The sequence below is a fragment of the Etheostoma spectabile genome, unplaced genomic scaffold, assembly GCF_008692095.1.
Source record: "Etheostoma spectabile isolate EspeVRDwgs_2016 unplaced genomic scaffold, UIUC_Espe_1.0 scaffold00004307, whole genome shotgun sequence".
NCBI classification, from domain to species: domain Eukaryota; kingdom Metazoa; phylum Chordata; class Actinopteri; order Perciformes; family Percidae; genus Etheostoma; species Etheostoma spectabile.
In genome coordinates, this window is record NW_022603131.1 from 1214 (window position 1) to 23084 (window position 21871).

Sequence of the window (21871 nt, forward strand, 5' to 3'; positions counted from 1 at the left end):
GTTCATCATATATCAGCCAGTACCAGTAAAACAGTAAAATCACAATCTGGACCCATGGGGAGGAGAAGCAGGTTTAAATAGTTTTTAAATGAAAACATCTTACATGTCTACCTGAAACAATGTTCAATGTTGTTAAATGTGAGACAGCATTATTGTTATATATTTTTTGAGTTATGACGAGACGGGTATGGCTGCAGCCTGGAGCGTCCCATGTCATCTGTCCCGTCTCCTGCGGTCCTCGTCTCATACGAAGGGGTGTCCAACGGTAAATCCAGAGGGTCAAAATTACGATATCACAAATAATTTTCCAGATGGAGTCACGGGTAAATTCGTGACCACATTTGTTCAATCAATTGAAAACATTAAAAAACTGTTAAAGTAACAATTTGCCATACATATAGTTTGCTCATTTCTGAATGTTATGCTTGTGTTGTTACTTCTGATGAAACCTGCATCAGCGACGCAGCCGATTCTGCGACTAACGGCAGGATCTCCTGAGGAGGGATAACAATCCACGGTCTGCACACACACAAGACTACAAAAATAACCCTTTACACGCTTTCCAAGACTTTTTAATTGTATATTCTACATGTTTTCACACTTCACTGGGACATTGCTGCAAATACAACCGCTCATCAGCATGGCGAAAGTGACTGTCGCCCTCGGCTGTCGGGTCTCTGGGACCCGGGGCAGAATGCTGTCAGGTCTCTGGGACCCTGGCAGAATGCTGTCAGGTCTCTGGGACCCGGGCAGAATGCTGTCAGGTCTCTGGGACCCGGGCAGAATGCTGTCAGGGTCTCTGGGACCCGGGCAGAATGCTGTCAGGTCTCTGGGACCCGGGGCAGAATGCTGTCAGGTCTCTGGGACCAGGGGCAGAATGCTGTCGGGTCTCTGGGACCCAGGGAAGAACGCGGTCGGGTCTCTGGGACCAGGGGCAGAATGCTGTCGGGTCTCTGGGACCCAGGGAAGAACGCGGTCGGGTCTCTGGGACCAGGGCAGAATGCTGTCGGGTCTCTGGGACCCGGGGAAGAACGCTGTCGGGTCTCTGGGACCCGGGAAAGAACGCGGTCGGGTCTCTGGGACCAGGGGCAGAATGCTGTCAGGTCTCTGGACCCGGGGCAGAATGCTGTCAGGTCTCTGGGACCCGGGGCAGAATGCGGTTGTGTTTTCTACTCCCGCGGCCTCGGCTCTTCAGGTCTCTGGGACCAGTCCTGCATTCGACTGCGTATCTCTGCTGCCAAGGTCTTGGGCCAGGATGCGATTGAATTTTTTCTTCCACCTCCGCCAGCGGTTCTATTGAATTTTGTGTTGTATTGTATGAAAGGGGATTTTTTTAAAAAACAAAACCAATACTTGAACTCTGTCGGGAGAGAAATTCCTTCTAGAGCTTTTTCTTTTAATTTTATAGTTTAAGTTTGTGTGTGTCTCCCTCTGGTGGACGTTGTGGAGTATTGTGTGTCTTTGCTCCAAAGGTTTTTGTACAGAGTTTTGGTGTTTCCTGTCACTGTGGGCCTCAGAGCACAGTAGTACACCAGCAGAGTCAGACAGCTTAGCTGAGAGATCTTCAGAGGAACTGTCTTATCCTTGACTGTAGAATAAATTCTTCCTTTGGGAATATCTTCAGCATCTTTTGCTCCAGAGTAGACACTTAGCATAAACTTTGGAGAGCTATTTTCTTGTTGTTTGTACCAGAACAAATAAGAATAGGAGGCAGTGGTCTCAAATGTACAGCCAAGAGTAAATGTCTCTCCTTCAGTAGTAATGACATCTCCTGGTGGCTGGATCACTCTGTCTTCTCCTTTACACTCTGGGGAAGAAGAGAACATGCAGAGGAAGAGATGAATCAATAAAGATGATTGATTTAAAGCAGAACAGTAGAGTAAATAATCTGGACTATTTTCTGCAGTTTATATAAATCTTTAGAAAACAATAAAACGTTGTTCTTTGTATCTTACCAAAGAAAAGAGCAGCAAGAATAATCCCCAGCCAATGTTCCATCTCTACAACAAGGTTTAAATCAACAGGAGAAACTAGCTGATGTTCAACATCCAGTCTGAGAATTGTTCTCTTCACAGCTCCACTTCTTATTGACTGAATGGTTGAACACAGTGCACAAGTAGTGCACCTCCTACTTGATAATGTCGCCCTCTAGTGGAGCTACAAGGTTCACTACAACAGGGTAGAAAAAGGCTTCCAGCAGCTTGGCAGTGTGTCAGCTTGTGTTTTTGTACAGAGACTGTGGGTTTGCTGTCACTGTGGGCCTCACAGCACAGTAGTACACAGCAGAGTCTGGCACTGCAGCAGAGGAGATCTGGAGATCCCACCATGCTTTTCTTCAGACAGTTTAGTAGAGAACCTTGTGTCAATGTCAGAGATTCTGCTTTTTTTGTAATGTTCATCCCTGAGATGAAGATAAGGAACTCTGGTGGTTTTCCTGGATATTGTTGATACAGTAAACTCATCACTACCAGTTTGCTTTTTGGAGTATCTGTAGGACAGAGTAACAGAGCTGTCTTCTAAACTGTTCTCTTCTTTCTCTACTGGAGTGAGTTCTTCACAGCTGACTCCTAAAGGAAGAGATAACTTTGTTATTAGTTGTAAAGGTTGGACAACTTTCATTTTACGAAGTTTCAAGAAATTATTCAGTTTTGAAACATTGCAATCAAACCTAAAAAATGCAGAATATAACTTGCCTGTTATAATTGAAATGAAAAGTAGAAAAAGCACAAATGATCCAATGACGGCATGCTGGATAAAGTAGTCTGGTGTGTGTATGATCTCTGTTGAATCTAGAAGTTCCTCTCTCTTCTATAGTTCAGTAACAGCTCAGCTCCTCCCTGAGTCTCTCCCTCTCCTCGTAGCTCTGTATTTCTCTTCTCTCAGTTACACTTCTAAGGTAAAGTGATTCTAGACTACATCATATTGAAGGTTAACAGAGTGTGTCTCCCTCTGGTGGACGTTGTGGAGTATTGTGTTGTCTTGCTCCAAAGGTTTTTGTACAGAGTTTTGGTGTTTCCTGTCACTGTGGGCTGCAGAGCACAGTAGTACACAGCAGAGTCAGACAGCTGAAGCTTCTGGATCTCCAGAGGAACTGATCTTATCTTTGAATTGAGTGTAGATGAAAATCTGTCCCTGAACTCGTGCTCTGTTTTCCCCTCTCCAATCTTAAAGCGGCTGAGAATAAATTTGGGTCTGTTGTTTCCATCCTGCTTGTACCAGAAGAGATAATCATTAGTTGAACTGCTGCTATATTGACAGCCAAGTGTTCCTGCCTCTCCTTCAGTAGCAGTCACATCTCCTGGTGGTTGCAGCACGTTGTCTTGTTGTGCTCTGCATTCTGTAAAACAGCAACAAACAGAATCAGTGTGCTGTTAAAGAATCCTATCAATGTTGGATTGATATCAAAGAAACAGAGTTGTGTTCATACCAAGGCTCATAGCAGCCAGCAGCACTGAGATGAACAGAGGCGTCATATCTGCAGTGTGGAGTAACTCTGAGCTACAGCAAGTAGAAAGAAGGCTGGGATCTCTCTGTTTAGTCTTCATCAACACTAAGTTGGTGGATTAGAAGGAGGAACCTGATCACAGTGACAGGGCTCATTCACAGCCCTGGGTTATTCCCCCTGCTGACAACTTTACACCACACACACATGTTGGTCCTCTCTCCTTTCTCAGTGTAACATGTCTTGTAAATAGTTATCATTGAAAACATTCTGGTAAGTTGTTTCCAATTTGTTCCTCATCATATAGGTGAGGTAACTGTCAAAACTCTGCTACCAAATTGTTATCTAAGAATTCTTTAATGGCTAATATACAACGCCATGGATGAGATCCAGAGGGGGAGACACTGTGTTATGTACTGAACTGGTGATACTAGTCTTTAAATTGAGGTGAATGTATAGATATGTGCTGCTGGATTGAAGATGTGTGTGAAGCATCTATGTTTGGACAATATATACACCTAATTATACACATTAAATTATTCAAAGACTTCACTACATATATTTCATGAGTTTGGACAGACAGGATGTAAACTGCATCTTGAGGTTGGTACAGGTTTACCATTGCTAGGTGGTAATTCACGTTCTTTTAACTGCTAATCAACAGTTTAGTATCTTCTGGTCCTCCACAGCTGTGAGATGTCAAACTCAAAGATACAATACATATTTATTGTCACCTGGGGCTGAAATTACTTTTTGCTTCCTGGGTAGTTCATATAAAAAGAGGACATTGCCATACATACAAAGATACAGTACATGCAATTCAATTCAATTTTATTTCTATAGCACCAAATCACAGCAAGTTATCTCATTGCGCTCTCCATAACGAGCAGGTCTAGACCGTACTCTATGATCTTATTAACAGAAACCCAACAGTTCATTAAGAGCAAGCACTAGTCGACAGAGGCAAGGAAACACTTCCTTTAAGAGACAGAAACCTCGAGCAGAACCATGGCTCGGGGTGGACGGTCATCTGCCTTGAATGGTTGGGGGTGAGAGAAAGAGAGATAGAGAGAGAATTATAGCAGAGGGTGTACAGAAGGAACATGGAAGCAGCAGGTGACTCCATCCACAGATCCAGCACCAGAAACACCTGCAGGAAGAGAAAGGAGGAGAGAGGAGAGGGGCGAGAGAGAACAAGACTCTGGGAAAGGGAAGAAGTTGAGTTAGTAACATGCATTAATGGGATGAGGTTGCATACAGATGGAGAGAAGGAGGAGGAGAGAGGTGCTCAGTGCATCATGAGAAGTCCCCCAGCAGTCTAGGCCTAACGCGGCGTAACTAAGTGATGGTCCAGGACTCTCCTGAGCCAGCCCTGACTATGAGCTTTATCAAATAGGAAAGTCTTAAGCGTACTCTTAAATGTGGAGACGGTTTCTGCCTCCTGAACCCAAACTGGAACCTGGTTCCACAGGAGAGGAGCCTGATAGCTGAAGCCTCTGGTCCCTGGACCCAGACTGGACCCTGGTTCCACAGGAGAGGAGCCTGATAGCTGAACTCTCTGGCCCCCGTTCTACTTTTAGAGACCCTAGGAACCACAAGTAACCCTGCATTCTGGGAGCGTAGTGCTCTGGTGGGGTAGTAAGGTACTATGAGCTCTTTAAGATAAGATGGTGCCGACCATGAAGAACTTTGTAGGTCAGGAGAAGGATTTTAAATTCTATTCTGGATTTTATAGGAAGCCAAATCAGAGAAGCTAAAACAGGAGAGATGTGACGTCTTTTCCTGGTTCCTGTCAGAACACGTGCTGCAGCATTCTGGATCAGCTGAAGAGTCTTTATGGATTTTTTGTAACAGCCTGATAATGAATGAAATTAATCAACACTGTCTCGTAAATAACTCTGAAGGTTAACAGAGTGTGTCTCCCTCTGGTGGACGTTGTGGAGTATTGTGTTGTCTTTGCTCCAAAGGTTTTTGTACAGAGTTTTGGTGTTTCCTGTCACTGTGGGCTGCAGAGCACAGTAGTACACAGCAGAGTCAGACAGCTTAGCTGAGGAGATGATCATATGGATTATTTTCTGCTCCACTTCAATCTTCAGTCCAGGGATTATTTCGTTTCCTACTTGTCCTGAAGCAGAGTGTGAGATGAGGAACTCTGGTGGTTTTCCTGGATATTGTCGGTACCAGAAGAAATAATCCCCAGATGACATTTCAGAGTATCTGTAGGACAGAGTAACAGAGCTGTCTTCTAAACTGTTCTCTTCTTTCTTTGATGGAGTAAGTTCACAGCTGACTCCTGAAGGAAGCGATAGCTCTGTTAGTTGTTATTGTATATTCATTAATCAGTACTCCATAAATAATACACATTAAGATCACGCTGCTTGATCTAACATACCTGTGAGGATGGAGAGAAACATCAGAGAAAACCCCCAATGCTGCAGTGGCAGCATGTTGAATAAAGGTAATGTTGATGGTGTGTGTATTGATCTCTGTTGAATCTAGAAGTTCCTCTCTCTTCTATAGTTCAGTAACAGCTCAGCTCCTCCCTGAGTCTCTCCGTCTCCTCGTAGCTCTGTAGTTTCTCTTCTCTCAGTTACACTTCTAAGGTAAAGTGATTCTAGACTACATCATATTGAAGTGTAACAGAGTGTGTCTCCCTCTGGTGGACGTTGTGGAGTATTGTGTTGTCTTTGCTCCAAAGGTTTTTGTACAGAGTTTTGGTGTTTCCTGTCACTGTGGGCCTCAGAGCACAGTAGTACACAGCAGAGTCAGACAGCTTAGCTGAGGAGATCTGCAGATCAACTTGATTTCTCTCCTCATTCAGCATAGCAGTCAGTCGAGGGTGAGGAGGTTTTGCTTCCACTACTGAAGGCAGTTTAGTATCAGTGATCAGGAGAAGGAACTGAGGAGCTGATCCAGGATCCTGTCGATACCACTGGAGATTATCAGCTTTAACTGAATAGGTACAGGACAGAGTAGCACTACGGCCCTCTGATGAAAACACTTCAGCACTGCTGGCAGTAACCTCATCTTCCATCGTGTTACCTAGTGAGGAAAACAACATGTTAGATTTACACCGCTGCTCCAAAGTCACATCTCCAACATTTGGAAAACATCAATCTGACATTTTTAAGTTCAGCAAATGATGCTGTTAACAATGTATTAATCAGTTATTAGTGATAAAGTGATGACATCTAGATTGATGTTTTAGAAATGTGTAACTTTGAACTCCATCTAACATCTGAATTGGATCTGTAAAACCTTGAAAATGTCTTTATATTTCAGGATTCATAATCCAAACCATCCGTACCTATGAGAGAGAAGCAGAACAGAACTGCAGTGAGTTTTTCCATGTCTGCAGAGGTAAAATGCTGTTTTAGAAGGTTCAGGATGAATAAGTGTTGTGAGTTGTTGGTCTGATGTTCACAGCTGGAATCAAACAGTTGTCTGTCATGAAGCCACCTCTGCAGTCAGGAGGAGGAGACTCAGATGTTGACTTACTTTCATTTCTCCAAGTCTTCATCACAACTGGGTTTCATTAGTGAAAAGAATCCTGACTGGCTCATGAAATACTCTGAAGGTTAACAGAGTGTGTCCCTCTGGTGGACGTTGTGGAGTATTGTGTTGTCTTTGCTCCAAAGGTTTTTGTACAGAGTTTTGGTGTTTCCTGTCACTGTGGGCTGCAGAGCACAGTAGTACACAGCAGAGTCAGACAGCTTAGCTGAGGAGATCTTCAGATCCATTTTGGTTTTATCCTCACTCACTGAAGAAGACAGTCCAGGGATTGGACTTGTCAGCATTCCTCCTGTCCCTAAATGAGAGATGAGGAACTCTGGTGGTTTTCCTGGATATTGTCGATACCAGAAGAATCTATCAGCACCAGCTGCTTGTCTGGAGTATCTGTAGGACAGAGTAACAGAGCTGTCTTCTAAACTGTTCTCTTCTTTCTCTACTGGAGTGAGTTCTTCACAGCTGACTCCTAAAGGAAGAGATAACTCTGTTATTTCATGTTGTATTAGACGTAATGAATGATTCACATTCAGCTGGTTTTGTAATTAAAGTTCTGCATGAACTTTTTCAAACTGCGCAATTTAACACACCTGTGAGGATGGAGAGAAACATCAGAGAAAACCCCCAATGCTGCAGTGGCAGCATGTTGAATAAAGGTAATGTTGATGGTGTGTGTATTGATCTCTGTTGAATCTAGAAGTTCCTCTCTCTTCTATAGTTCAGTAACAGCTCAGCTCCTCCCTGAGTCTCTCCGTCTCCTCGTAGCTCTGTAGTTTCTCTTCTCTCAGTTACACTTCTAAGGTAAAGTGATTCTAGACTACATCATATTGAAGGTTAACAGAGTGTGTCTCCCTCTGGTGGACGTTGTGGAGAATTGTGTTGTCTTTGCTCCAAAGGTTTTTGTACAGAGTTTTGGTGTTTCCTGTCACTGTGGGCCTCAGAGCACAGTAGTACACAGCAGAGTCAGACAGTTTAGCTGAGGAGATGATCATATGGATTATTTTCTGCTCCACTTCAATCTTCAGTCCAGGGATTATTTTGTTTCCTACTTGTCCTGAAGCAGAGTGTGAGATGAGGAACTCTGGTGGTTTTCCTGGATATTGTTGGTACCAGAAGAAATAATTACTGGATGACATTTCAGAGTATCTGTAGGACAGAGTAACAGAGCTGTCTTCTAAACTGTTCTCTTCTTTCTTTGATGGTGTAAGTTCACAGCTGACTCCTGAAGGAAGACATAGCTCTGTTAGTTGTTATTGTATATTCATTAATCAGTACTCCATAAATAATACACATTAAGATCACGCTGCTTGATCTACCATACCTGTGAGGATGGAGAGAAACATCAGAGAAAACCCCCAATGCTGCAGTGGCAGCATGTTGAATAAAGGTAATGTTGATGGTGTGTGTATTGATCTCTGTTGAATCTAGAAGTTCCTCTCTCTTCTATAGTTCAGTAACAGCTCAGCTCCTCCCTGAGTCTCTCCCTCTCCTCCTAGATCTGGATCTTCACCTCTCTGTTAAGCTTCCTCTGGTTAACAGACTGGGGCATTTCTACCATTTTCAATTTTTATTTATAGTTTTAATTCATAACAAGAGTTATCTTGAGACTAGGGCTGTAACAATACACCAAACTTTGGATTGATAGGGTTCACGATTTTTGACCTATAATTCGATTCTCTTTTGGGGGGGGGTGTAGTAATACAATGTCCACAGTCAGCCCCCAGCAGCTAGCCGCCAGCCCGGTCAGCACTTAACTCCTTTGCTAAGGACGCTAAAGGCAGTTTACTGAACCGTTGGGCAGCAGACCCAGACACCCGAGTCAGAACAGCGGCCACTCTTAATGTTAGCTAGCTAAGCCTCCATTAGCATTACCGTTGCCCCCTCTTTCGCTTTTAGCCTTCTGTTAGCCACAGTTAGCTAATTTTACTTGACAAAACAGGACTAACGCACCAAGAGGACTACTAGTAATTTGAAGATGTGGCAGGACTGGATCTGGACGAGAGTAGCAGGCATAGCAGGGCACTGCAGGGCATCACAAGGCACAGCAAAGCGTAGCAGGATGGTACAGGGAATCGTAGGACATGTAGCAGGACCCCGACAACAGCTACAACCAGGATTTTGGATTCTACCTGATCCAAGGAAACATGCTGGGGGTAAAAGAACATTAGGACTCCTGGGAATGACTCCCCAGAACTAGGTTAGTAACAGGCATTTCTGGGACATGGATGCACACAAATGGAAAGATAAAGGACAGTGGAGCTCAGTGTGTCAAAGGAAGTCCCCCTGCAGTCTAAAACTATTACAGCATAACTAAGAGACACAGGGTAAAAAGAGGAGCCTGGTCAGGCTAGAACTCTCCTCTGCTGGATCGGGCTGTATTGCCGTCCCTCTCCAGTGTAATTATATTATTGATTATATGGTAAATTAATCTGACGATTATGAAGAGAAGCAGAGAAGAGAAGGGGTGCCATGTCTGTGGCTATACACCCTCCCCCACCAGTCTAGTCGAATGCTGCGACTCCTCACTCCCTAAATATATACTTTATACTTCTCTCAATTACACTTCTAAGGTAAAGTGATTCTAGACTACATCCTATTGAAGTGTAACAGAGTGTGTCTCCCTCTGGTGGACGTTGTGGAGTATTGTGTTGTCTTTGCTCCAAAGGTTTTTGTACAGAGTTTTGGTGTTTCCTGTCACTGTGGGCTGCAGAGCACAGTAGTACACAGCAGAGTCAGACAGCTGGAGCTTCTGGATCTCCAGAGGAAATGATGTCTTGTTGATTGTAGCATTTAATCTGTCTTTCTCTTTAGAATTATCAGCTTCTACAGAGAAACGTTGCAGCAGCATCTTTGGGAAATCATTTTCTTTATGTTTGTACCAGAACAAATTGGGACTTGCTCTGCTGGTCTCAAATGTACAGCCAAGAGTAAGTGTCTCTCCTTTAGTAGTAATGACATCTCCTGGTGGCTGGATCACTCTGTCTTCTCCTTTACACTCTGGGGAAGAAGAGAACATGCAGAGGAAGAGATGAATCAATAAATATGATTGATTAAAGGAGAACAGCATGTTCAAAGAGTAAATCTGATTTTCCTGTACTGCTGTTTTATTTCAGAGAAAATCATATAACGTGCTATTTATCATGTACGATATACCATCAGAAATGATCTGTTTTTGCTTTTTTCTGCATTAAAACACTCTTTGTATCTTACCAAAGAAAAGAGCAGCAAGAATAATCCCCAGCCAATGTTCCATCTCTACAACAAGGTTTAAATCAACAGGAGAAACTAGCTGATGTTCAACATCCAGTCTGAGAATTGTTCTCTTCACAGCTCCACTTCTTATTGACTGAATGGTTGAACACAGTGCACAAGTAGTGCACCTCCTACTTGATAATGTCGCCCTCTAGTGGAGCTACAAGGTTCACTACAACAGGGTAGAAAAAAGGCTTCCAGCAGCTTGGCAGTGTGTCAGCTTGTGTTTTTGTACAGAGACTGTGGGTTTGCTGTCACTGTGGGCCTCACAGCACAGTAGTACACAGCAGAGTCTGGCCCTGCAGCAGAGGAGATCTGGAGATCCATTTTGGTTTTATCCTCACTCACTGAAACAGACAGTCCAGGGATTGGACTTTTCATTATTCCTCCTGTTCCCAAATGAGAGATGATGAACTCTGGAGGTTTTCCTGGATATTGTCGATACCAGTAAAACTCATCACCACTGTTTGCTTGTCTGGAGTATCTGTAGGACAGAGTAACAGAGCTGTCTTCTAAACTGTTCTCTTCTTTCTTACTTGAGTGAGTTCTTCACAGCTGACTCCTAAAGGAAGAGAGAACTCTGTTATTCTTATTGTATAATCATTAATCAGTACTCCATAAATAATCCACATGAAGATGTTATTGGGATTACATTTTTCAAGATGCATAATCTAACATACCTGTGAGGATGGAGAGAAACATCAGAGAAAACCCCCAATGCTGCAGTGGCAGCATGTTGAATAAAGGTAATGTTGATGGTGTGTGTATTGATCTCTGTTGAATCTAGAAGTTCCTCTCTCTTCTATAGTTCAGTAACAGCTCAGCTCCTCCCTGAGTCTTCTCCGTCTCCTCGTAGCTCTGTAGTTTCTCTTCTCTCAGTTACACTTCTAAGGTAAAGTGATTCTAGACTACATCATATTGAAGTGTAACAGAGTGTGTCTCCCTCTGGTGGACGTTGTGGAGTATTGTGTTGTCTTTGCTCCAAAGGTTTTTGTACAGAGTTTTGGTGTTTCCTGTCACTGTGGGCCTCAGAGCACAGTAGTACACAGCAGAGTCTGTGACTTCAGCTGAGATGATCTCCAGATCAACACGTTTCCTTGTCTTGTTAATGTGAGCTGAGAAATCAGAACCAGTTGGATGAATTGATCCTCCCTCTGTGATGGAGAGCAGGAACTCTGGTCTGGTTCTCTGGTATTGTCGGTACCACTGGATATTGTAGATAGCTCCCTCATATGTACAGGTCAGGTTGATGTTTCTGCCCTCTGCAACATGGTCTTCACTACTTTCTGGCTTTATGCTGTTCATGGAACCCAGGGCTGCAAAATGAGTATTATTCACGTCAGTTATCATTCCCTTCCACAGATGAACCTCTAGTTGTGAAATATGTGGTTAATACAGCAGCTTAGATGAGACTGTGATCTCTGTTCTAACACTCACCTATAAAGGGAGAGAAGAGTAAAAAGAGGTAAAGCAACATGTCTTTGGAGTTGTTAAAGCCAAACAGACAGCAGATGAGCAATGTTCCTCCACTGCAGTAGAATGAACAACTAAACAGCCTCTCTGATGTGCAGCCCTTCTTCTCAACATCCAGCTGATTGGGCTTTTACTTCCTCAGACATTTCTGCTCTGGAGACACAAATCATCTCATTGGTTGAGTTAAAGGTCAGTGGGCGGAGCCAAAGGATATAATATTAGTTGATCTTTTTGATGTTGGTTGTGTTGCTGTGTGATTCTCTTAAACATTTGAGCATCTGTTTTGTCTCTTGAATGCTCTTTATCAGTGTGTAGCTGATTGTAAATACATCCATCTCCACTTAGCCATGCAGAAGCCTGATTGGTTATCATGGAAGTAAAGGCTAAATGTTCTTTATGATCGTGACTTTGTGTTTGTTGCTTTGGGGCGCGGGGGGGTGGTCTTTAGTCTTGTTGCCCAGGGCACATGAAACTGTTATTCCGGTCCTGCTTGGTGTGATAATGTAATGTTAGTATTGCAGTGTTTCTTCTAGATTTATCAGCTAATGTCAGCTACCTACCGTTACCTTGGTAACCATCCAGACGGTACCTTACGTACCTGAAACCGGTGATTTAACGGCACCGCTCTCTTTACACAGTTTAACAACAAACCGCTGAGTGAACATCACTAACTTCATAGCTAGTAGCCCACTGTTATGTTGAGGATGGCCTCATATAATATTTACACTGCTCTATTCCAGCAGATACATGTATATGTCTTGGCAATGAAATACATTTTTTTAATTGATTTAGGCTTTTTTCCAGGGTCAGAGTCTTCTGGGTTAAAATGGAACTTCAGGTTATTTTTCTGTGTCTCAGAGTTGAAACTTTTATATACAAGAATGTGTTCCATAACAAAGGCCTGTCAAATATTTCTCTTTAAGGTTAGATAGCAACCAAAGTCTACTCAGACAGTGATACATTTTGAAAATAAAACTTGTTTTGTTTAAATAACTTGTCCTTCTGCGATTAGAAAACACAATTTGAGCCGTTTACAGCATTATGTCTTTAATGTGACAATAAAACTCAATAATAATTTTGACTACTATTAGTTTGTAATTTACAGTGGTGTAAGGTGCTGGAAAAAGCTTTAAAATGGACCTGGAAAGTGCCTACATTTGACGTTGGAAAAGGTGTGTACGGACCCTGTCCTAAGTTGGTAGATCCTCTAGCTTTTAAAGAATCAGAATCAGAATCAGAATCAGCTTTATTCGCCAGGTATGAGGACACATACGAGGATTGTACTGATTTGTGTCGTCACTATGATGTAAGAAATATAAACTACCAGTGATTTCATTTCTGTGTTCAGGTTTTGTACAGCCTCTTCTACACTTTGTATCACTGTTTGTAGAGCACAGTAGTAGAGACCTGTGTCTGCCAGGGTTAGGGTCTTTATGGTCAGTTCAGTTGATTTCACTGATGTTTTGGATTCGTATTTTTTATCTGGGATATATTCACTACTACTTGCTCCTTCTAGAGTATGACTGAGGTGCCTGAAGGTCTGAATGATGTCTGTACCAGTGGAGTACAGGACTATTATACGTTGTCTCATAGTCAAATATTTCAACCATTGACCATAGAATTAATGGAATGATTTCCGGTTCAACAAATTGATTGAAATGCAGAAGTGCACTAAAGCTGCATCTACCGAATTCCTTCAGGGGTAGACTCCTTAAACCTGCTTTATATCTGAATACCAGGAGGTGTGACACATGCGGTTGCTTACGGTGGTCGTGTTATGGAACAGCACTGGAGGTTGGACCCAAATGGAGATAGAGCAGGCAACGTACGTTAAGCTTGATACTTTATTAAACAAAGAACACAGTACAACCCAATAAGAAGAGTCCTGAAAGCAGCAGGCCAACTGACCCGAGGGTCGAAACAAAAACAAGTAAGAACAACCGTCAAGGAGAGCGGCAAGGCTCAGGAGGAGGAAAGAAAAGTCCATGGGGGCGTGGAACGGACTCTGGAGGTCGAGCAGAACTGTGAAGGCAGAATCCTTCTGGCGACATGTAACAACGACGGAATCCCACCGGCAGCCACACAGGACGGCTAGGTTTCTGACGCGCCCGGTGGAGAGGGCAAAGCCTCTTGGACTCATATTTGTGAAGGCAAATCCCCTCAGGAGGTCGTCTGCAAAGGCTGACACTTTCCGGAAGCCGGGGTGGCTGGCGAGGGCAGAACCCCTCTGAGGGCCAAGCAGGCGACAGCTCAGCTGGGCTCGAGACAGGCAAAGGGTCCGCCAAGCCCGGGTCAGCCAACAAGGTGAAACGAAGAGAAGTCGGTGGGTCCACCCATCAGGCAACAGGGTCAGAAGTCGGTCGGACCACTGACAAAACACTGGGAGCAGGAGTTGGCTAGACCAGGAGAAGGAGCAACACGTTGCTGAAATATATTTTCCCGTGCTGTCATAGACTCTCTAGGGGCTTCTTTTTTGACTTTATGCCTCCATGTCCCACTGACTGCCTGCCAGCTTCTCCTGACTATACGGTATTCTCCACTATGCGACAATATGTTGCGTGGTTATGACACAATCGTTAGCCTATTTTTATAAAAATGTCGTCTATGGAGCCATAACATGAGATACAAGGTAATGGAGCCTTTATACATTGTTTTTCTTTAGATAAAAAATGGACAAATAGAGTCTTTAGAAGCTTCAGATGTGAAGTCACTTGCTGTCAAATTGACGCCAAAGTGAATGGGAGTCAATGGGATGCTATAGGGAGGTGATGGCTTGTCAGCATTAGAATTTCTCCCTAGGAGCTACGCTTTCTGGATGCTCGCTTACCCCCGTGGTGTTACTCCTCTTATATGTGATTTATCTGTGGACATGTATTTACATTTAGCTAGCTAAGCTAACTTTGTTAGCAGCAGCTGCAGGTGGGTGTGTACAGTGTTCACAGCTTCAGTCGGTCTCCTTCCTCGCTCCTCCCCAGCTCCACCCTCTCTCCTAAAAACAGTCACAACTGTTTTTAATGCAACCAAGATGGCAGCGCCCATAACGGCAAACTAGTCGACTCAGAGCAGCTCTGCTCAAACTAATGGATGACATCACACACGCTCTGTCACACTAGCAGCTGGAACCACAGGGACTCTGATAAAACTGGAATAATCAGAATCCATCTGATATCAAGCTGTGGTTTGAATACCACTTCCTCCTCTTTGAAGAGTAGTCCCATATCTGTGTTCAGGTTTTTGTACAGCCTCTTCTACACTTTGGATCACTGTGTTTCTAGAGCACAGTAGTAGAGACCTGTGTCTGCCAGGGTTAGGGTCTTTATGGTCAGTTCAGTTGATTCCACTGATGTTTTGGATTCATATTTCTGTTCATCTGGGATATATTTAATACTGCTAGAGTCTCTTGCTCCTTTACAGAGAATAACTGAGGTGCTTGGAGGTCTGAATGATGTCTGTACCAGTGAAGGTAGACATTGTTGTAATCAGTCTCATAGTCACATCTGAGTGAGACAGGTTCTCTTCTCTTTTACTGACTTCATCTTCTACAGGAGAGATTTTGTCTCCAGCTATTAATCCTGAAAAAGTAGAGAAAATGAAGCCATTAGACTAACATTGTTCATGAGGCTGAGAGGAGAAGACAGAGGAAAATGTCAACTGTACATTGTTACTCTGGACAGGAACAGCTCAACTGTTGAGAGATTTCTGCTCTGAACTGCAGTTTATATAAATCTTTAGAAAATAATAAAACCATGTTGTTCTTTGTATCTTACCAAAGAAAAGAGCAGCAAGAATAATCCCCAGCAATGTTCCATCTCTACAACAAGGTTTTAAATCAACAGGAGAAACTAGCTGATGTTCAACATCCAGTCTGAGAATTGTTCTCTTCACAGCTCCACTTCTTATTGACTGAATGGTTGAACACAGTGCACAAGTAGTGCACCTCCTACTTGATAATGTCGCCCTCTAGTGGAGCTACAAGGTTCACTACAACAGGGTAGAAAAAAGGCTTCCAGCAGCTTGGCAGTGTGTCAGCTTGTGTTTTTGTACAGAGACTGTGGGTTTGCTGTCACTGTGGGCCTCACAGCACAGTAGTACACAGCAGAGTCTGGCCCTGCAGCAGAGGAGATCTGGAGATCCATTTTGGTTTTATCCTCACTCACTGAAACAGACAGTCCAGACTTTGTATTTTGCAATATTCCTCCTGTTCCTAAATGAGAGATGAGGAACTCTGGTGGTTTTCCTGGATATTGTCGATACCAGAAGAAATAATCATTGTTATCAACTTGTCTGGAGTATCTGTAGGACAGAGTAACAGAGCTGTCTTCTAAACTGTTCTCTTCTTTCTCTACTGGAGTGAGTTCTTCACAGCTGACTCCTGAAGGAAGAGATAACTCTGTTATTTGATGTAAAAGTTGGACAACTTTCATTTTTTACGAAAGTTACGAGAAAGGATTCAGTTATGAAACATTGCAATCAATCCTAGAAAATGCAGATTATAACTTGCCTGTTATAATTGAAATAAAAAGTAGAAAAAGCACAAAATGATCCAATGATGACATGCTGGATAAAGTCGTCTGGTGTGTGTATTGATCTCTGTTGAATCTAGAAGTTCCTCTCTCTTCTATAGTTCAGTAACAGCTCAGCTCCTCCCTGAGTCTCTCCCTCTCCTCGTAGCTCTGTAGTTTCTCTTCTCTCAGTTACACTTCTAAGGTAAAGTGATTCTAGACTACATCAGATTGAAGTGTAACAGAGTGTGTCTCCCTCTGGTGGACGTTGTGGAGTATTGTGTTGTCTTTGCTCCAAAGGTTTTTGTACAGAGTTTTGGTGTTTCCTGTCACTGTGGGCTGCAGAGCACAGTAGTACACAGCAGAGTCTGTGACTTTAGCTGAGATGATCTCCAGATCAACACGTTTCCTTGTTTGGTAATGTGAGCTGAGAAATCAGAACCAGTTGGATGAATTGATCCTCCCTCTGTGATGGAGAGCAGGAACTCTGGTCTGGATCTCTGGTATTGTCGGTACCACTGGATATTGTAGATAGCTCCCTCATATGTACAGTCAGGTTGATGTTTCTGCCCTCTGCAACATGGTTTCACTACTTTCTGGCTTTATGCTGTTCATGGAACCCAGGGCTGTAAAATGAGTATTATTCACGTCAGTTATCATTACCTTCCACAGATGAACCTCTAGTTGTGAAATATGTGGTTAATACAGCAGCTAGATGAGACTGTGATCTCTGTTCTAACACTCACTATAAAAAGGGCGAGAAGAGTAAAAAGAGGTAAAGCAACATGTCCTTTGGAGTTGTTAAAGCCAACCAGACAGCAGATGAGCAATGTTCCTCACTGCAGTAGAATGAACAACTAAACAGCCTCTCTGATGTGCAGCCCTTCTTCTCAACATCCAGCTGATTGGGCTTTTACTTCCTCAGACATTTCTGCTCTGGAGACACAAATCATCTCATTGGTTGAGTTAAAGGTCTGTGGGCGGGGCCAGAGAATAACCTTTTACTGAAAGGTAAAAAGATGAAACATCAGTTAACCCTTGTATGGTATTTGGGTCAAATTGACCCATTTCCAATTTTTACTATACATTTGTTCTACCTGAACATCAATAACCTTGCCTTATTTTCTGTGATAAATGTGTATTCCTGACTCAATTCAGAAAATTATTCCGGATATGACCACTTATGTTTTTTTCCATAGTGGATTTTTAACATGAATTATAGCCTTATGACAAAAAAACAAAACGAATCACACTTCCATTTTTAATTATGTTCTAGTGATTAGATTGCATTCCCTAAACATATATGTTATCTCAATTGTGAAATTGAGATAAAGACAATATTTGTTAATAGATTATGAAGTAAAATTTTATTTTAGAGTTGTTTTTAAAACCCCAAATAAGTCAAGGGTCAGTTTGACCCGAGGGACACGAGAGGGTCTTGAAGGGGAAGACAACACAAGGGTTAAGAGAAAGAAGACCTTTGGTGGATGTCTCTGATGTTGGTTGGGTTGTTGTGTGATTGTCTTACAGTTTAATAGTGTGTCTCTCTCTGGTGGACGTTGTGGAGTATTGTGTTGTCTTTGCTCCAAAGGTTTTTGTACAGAGTTTTGGTGTTTCCTGTCACTGTGGGCTGCAGAGCACAGTAGTACACAGCAGAGTCTGACAGCTGAAGCTTCTGGATCTCCAGAGGAAAGGACTTATCCTTTACTGTAGCATCAACTCTCTCTTTCTCTTTAGATTTATCAATTTTTAAAGAGAAACGTTGCAGCAACATCTTTGGGAAATCATTTTCTTCTTGTTTGTACCAGAACAACGTTGGACTTGCTCTAGTGGTCTCAAATGTACAGCCAAGAGTAAGTGTCTCTCCTTCAGTAGTAATGACATCTCCTGGTGGCTGGATCACTCTGTCTTCTCCTTTACACTCTGGGGAAGAAGACAACATGCAGAGGAAGAGATGAATCAATAAAGATGATTGATTAAAGGAGAACAGTAGGTTTAAAGAATAAATAATCTGGATTTTCCCTTAGTGCTGTTTTACTTTAGGGAAAACCACAAAACGTGTTATTTAGCATGTACGAGATACCAACAGAAATGATCTGTTTTTGGCTTTTTTCTGCATTAAAACACTCTTTGTATCTTACCAAAGAAAAGAGCAGCAAGAATAATCCCCAGCCAATGTTCCATCTCTACAACAAGGTTTAAATCAACAGGAGAAACTAGCTGATGTTCAACATCCAGTCTGAGAATTGTTCTCTTCACAGCTCCACTTCTTATTGACTGAATGGTTGAACACAGTGCACAAGTAGTGCACCTCCTACTTGATAATGTCGCCCTCTAGTGGAGCTACAGGTTCACTACAACAGGGTAGAAAAAAGGCTTCCAGCAGCTTGGCAGTGTGTTCAGCTTGTGTTTTGTACAGAGACTGTGGGTTGCTGTCACTGTGGGCCTCACAGCACAGTAGTACACAGCAGAGTCTGGCACTGCAGCAGAGGAGATCTGGAGATCCACACCATGCTTTTTCTTCAGACAGTTTAGTAGAGAACCTTGTGTCTGATTGTAGAGACTCTCCTGGTCTCGTATAAAGCCCTGAAAGGTACAGGAGGAACTCTGTGGTTTTCCTGGATATTGTCGATACCAGAAGAATCGATAACCACCAGCTGATTGTCTGGAGTATCTGTAGGACAGAGTAACAGAGCTGTCTTCTAAACTGTTCTCTTCTTTTTCTACTGGAGTGAGTTCTTCACAGCTGACTCCTAAAGGAAGAGATAACAAGTTGACAAATTTCATTTTTATAAATGTTTCGAGAAAAGATTCAGTTATAAAACATGCAATCAAACCTAGAAAATGCAGAATATAACTTGCCTGTTATAATTGAAATGAAAAGTAGAAAACGCACATAATGATCCAATGACTGCATGCTGGATAAAGTAGTCTGGTGTGTGTATTGATCTCTGTTGAATCTAGAAGTTCCTCTCTCTTCGATAGTTCAGTAACAGCTCAGCTCCTCCCTGAGTCTCTCCGTCTCCTCGTAGCTCTGTAGTTTCTCTTCTCTCAGTTACACTTCTAAGGTAAAGTGATTCTAGACTACATCATGTTGAAGGTTAACAGAGTGTGTCTCTCTTGGGGGACGTTGTGGAGTATTGTGTTGTCTTGCTCCAAAGGTTTTTTGTACAGAGTTTTGGTGTTTCCTGTCACTGTGGGCCTCAGAGCCAGTAGTACACAGCAGAGTCTGACAGCTTAGCTGAGGAGATCTTCAGGTCAACTTGATTTCTCTCCTCTCCCAGTATAGCAGTCAGTCGAGGGTGAGGAGGTTTAGTTCCATACTGAAGGTGGTTTTGTATCAGTGATCAGGAGAAGGAACTGAGGAGCTGATCCAGGATCCTGTCGATACCACTGGAGATTTTGAGCTTTAACTGAATAGGTACAGGACAGAGTAGCACTACGGCCCTCTGATGAAAACACTTCAGCACTGCTGGCAGTAATCTCATCTTCCATCGTGTTACCTAGTGAGGAAAACAACATGTTAGATTTACACCGCTGCTCCAAAGTCACATATCCAACATTTGGAAAACATCAATCTGACATTTTTAAGTTCAGCAAATGATGCTGTTAACAATGTATTAATCAGTTATTAGTAGTAAGTAGTAAGTAAGTAAGATTTATTTATATAGCACCTTTCACAGATAAAAATCACAAAGTGCTTCACAGTAAAATGAGTACAATATAATGCAATAGACACTTAAAAACAAATGGAAAACATAAGAACAAAACCATAAAAAACCCCACGTCTAACTAAAGCCTGTTGAACAGCAGCGTCTTGAGTTGCTTTTTAAAAGAATCAAAGAATTAATACACCGTAAAAATGTTGGCAATGCATTCCACAGCCGAGGTGCCACTGCTTGGAATGAACGATCCCCTCTGGATTTAAAATGAGTGTGGGGAACAACTAACAATCTCTGACCTGATGACCTCAGACTACGGATCGGAGTATGAAGCTGAATCAACTCAGAGATGTAGTAAGGAACTTGACCATGCGGGCTCTAAAAGTAAGAACCAGGATTTTAAATGAATTCTATACTGGACTGGTAACCAGTGAAGTGCTGCTAAACAGGTGTGATGTGTGCTCTTTTCTTATGTGAGTTAAAAGCCTTGCAGCAGAGTTCTGAACAGCCTGGAGACGGTAAAGCTCCTTCTGCTCAAACAAGTAAAAGACTGTTACAGTAATCTAAGCGAGAGGAATAAAAGCATGAATGATCATCTCTAACTCACCATTTGACACCAGTGCTCTTAATTTGGAGATATTCCTTAGTTGGAAGAAACAGTTTCTGACTAATTGCTTTGAGTGGTACTCTAAGGACATCGCTGAATCAAAAACAACACCTAAGCTCCTGAGCCTCGGCTGGACAGACGAGCCTAAGTCAGCAATGTGTTGTTTAATAAGAGGGATTTTACTCTCAGGGGCAATAATCAGCGTTTCTGGTTTATCTGAGTTCAGAAGTAGGAAGTTGTCACATAACCACTGTTAATACTAGTCAAGCAGTTAGTTAAGGAAGACAATTTATGGAACTCAGTTTCCTTGAACGAGCAGTAAAGTTGAATATCATCCGCATACAGATGGTACGAATATGTCACTGAAATGACTAATTATCTGTCCTAGAGGGGAGTATATACAAGAGGAACAGGATGGGTCCTAAGACAGAACCCTGAGGTACCCCACATGACAACCCTGCAGTTTCAGACATGATCTGGTTTACAAAAACACTAAAACTTCTACCAGAAAGATAGGATGAAAACCATTTTAAAAACTGATCCAGACATCCCCACCAGATCACGAAGTCTATTTATCATAATATTATGATCAACAGAGTCAAAAGCAGATGAAAGGTCCAAGAGAACCAGAACTGTGAATTCTTTAGAATCAGCTGACATCAGAATATCACTAGAAACTTATAGTAGTGCAGTTCTGTGGAATGCTTTTTACGAAAACCAGACTGGAATTTGTCAAACAGCTCGTTGTTCTCTAAGAAAAGGGTTAGTTGTTCTGCTACAACTTTTTCTAGAATTTTTGACATGAATGGAAGTTTGGATATCGGCCTGTAGCTCTTAGGTTGTAAAGGATCCAGGCTGGGCTTTTTAAGTACAGGCTTAACAACAGCATGTTTAAAAAAACAAGGAACGACACCAGTTTTAAAAGTGAGGTATTGAGCATTCCACAATACTAGGGCCAATAGAATCAAATGCTTGTACAAATAGCACAGTAGGGAGAACATCCATAGGACAAGACGTGGGTTTCCATGTATGTAGCAGAGAAGTGATGGTCCGTAATGTCACAGGTTTAAAATACGACCAAGAATGAGCAGAAGACAAATCACAAGTAAAGTTCTGAGTAAGTGATGGTGGATGTTTGTCCTAACATCTCTGATCTTACTTACAAAGAAATGGAGAAATTCATTACAGTCTGATTAGTGGATACAGTGCTTGAGGGGCAGAAGGAGAGAAACTATTGCATTTATAGTGTCAAACAAGATTTAGGATTTTGTGATTGAGGATATAAGCTGAGAGAAAAGAAGCGAGTTCTCGCATTTCTTAGCATCTCATGTAAGGTAGCCATTAGTTCTCTCAGATGAAGCCTATGAACTCGAGTTTAGAAGATCCATAGACGGTCAACTTTTCTACAATTCTCCTAAAACTCTGG

The 21871-nt window shown here is 42.4% G+C and overlaps 1 pseudogene and 3 gene segments (V, D, J or C); all 4 read right to left on the reverse strand.

Annotated features, from left to right (window-relative positions):
• Positions 1–1454: 1454 nt before the first annotated feature.
• On the reverse strand, positions 1455–2179 carry LOC116677055 (T cell receptor alpha variable 20-like; the record flags this gene model as incomplete). The annotated part of the segment is given in 2 exon segments: positions 1455–1807; positions 1956–2179. Coding segments are annotated over 2 exon segments (396 nt in total), but the record flags the coding sequence as incomplete, so codon positions are not given.
• A 3998-nt stretch (positions 2180–6177) lies between these two features.
• On the reverse strand, positions 6178–6981 carry LOC116677056 (T-cell receptor alpha chain V region CTL-F3-like; the record flags this gene model as incomplete). The annotated part of the segment is given in 2 exon segments: positions 6178–6484; positions 6750–6981. Coding segments are annotated over 2 exon segments (350 nt in total), but the record flags the coding sequence as incomplete, so codon positions are not given.
• A 120-nt stretch (positions 6982–7101) lies between these two features.
• LOC116677057 (T cell receptor alpha variable 18-like) lies at positions 7102–10961 on the reverse strand (the record flags this gene model as incomplete). The annotated part of the segment is given in 2 exon segments: positions 7102–7418; positions 10882–10961. Coding segments are annotated over 2 exon segments (372 nt in total), but the record flags the coding sequence as incomplete, so codon positions are not given.
• Positions 10962–11627: 666 nt separating this feature from the next.
• On the reverse strand, positions 11628–19754 carry LOC116677054 (uncharacterized; annotated as a pseudogene).
• Between the last annotated feature and the right edge of the window lie 2117 nt (positions 19755–21871).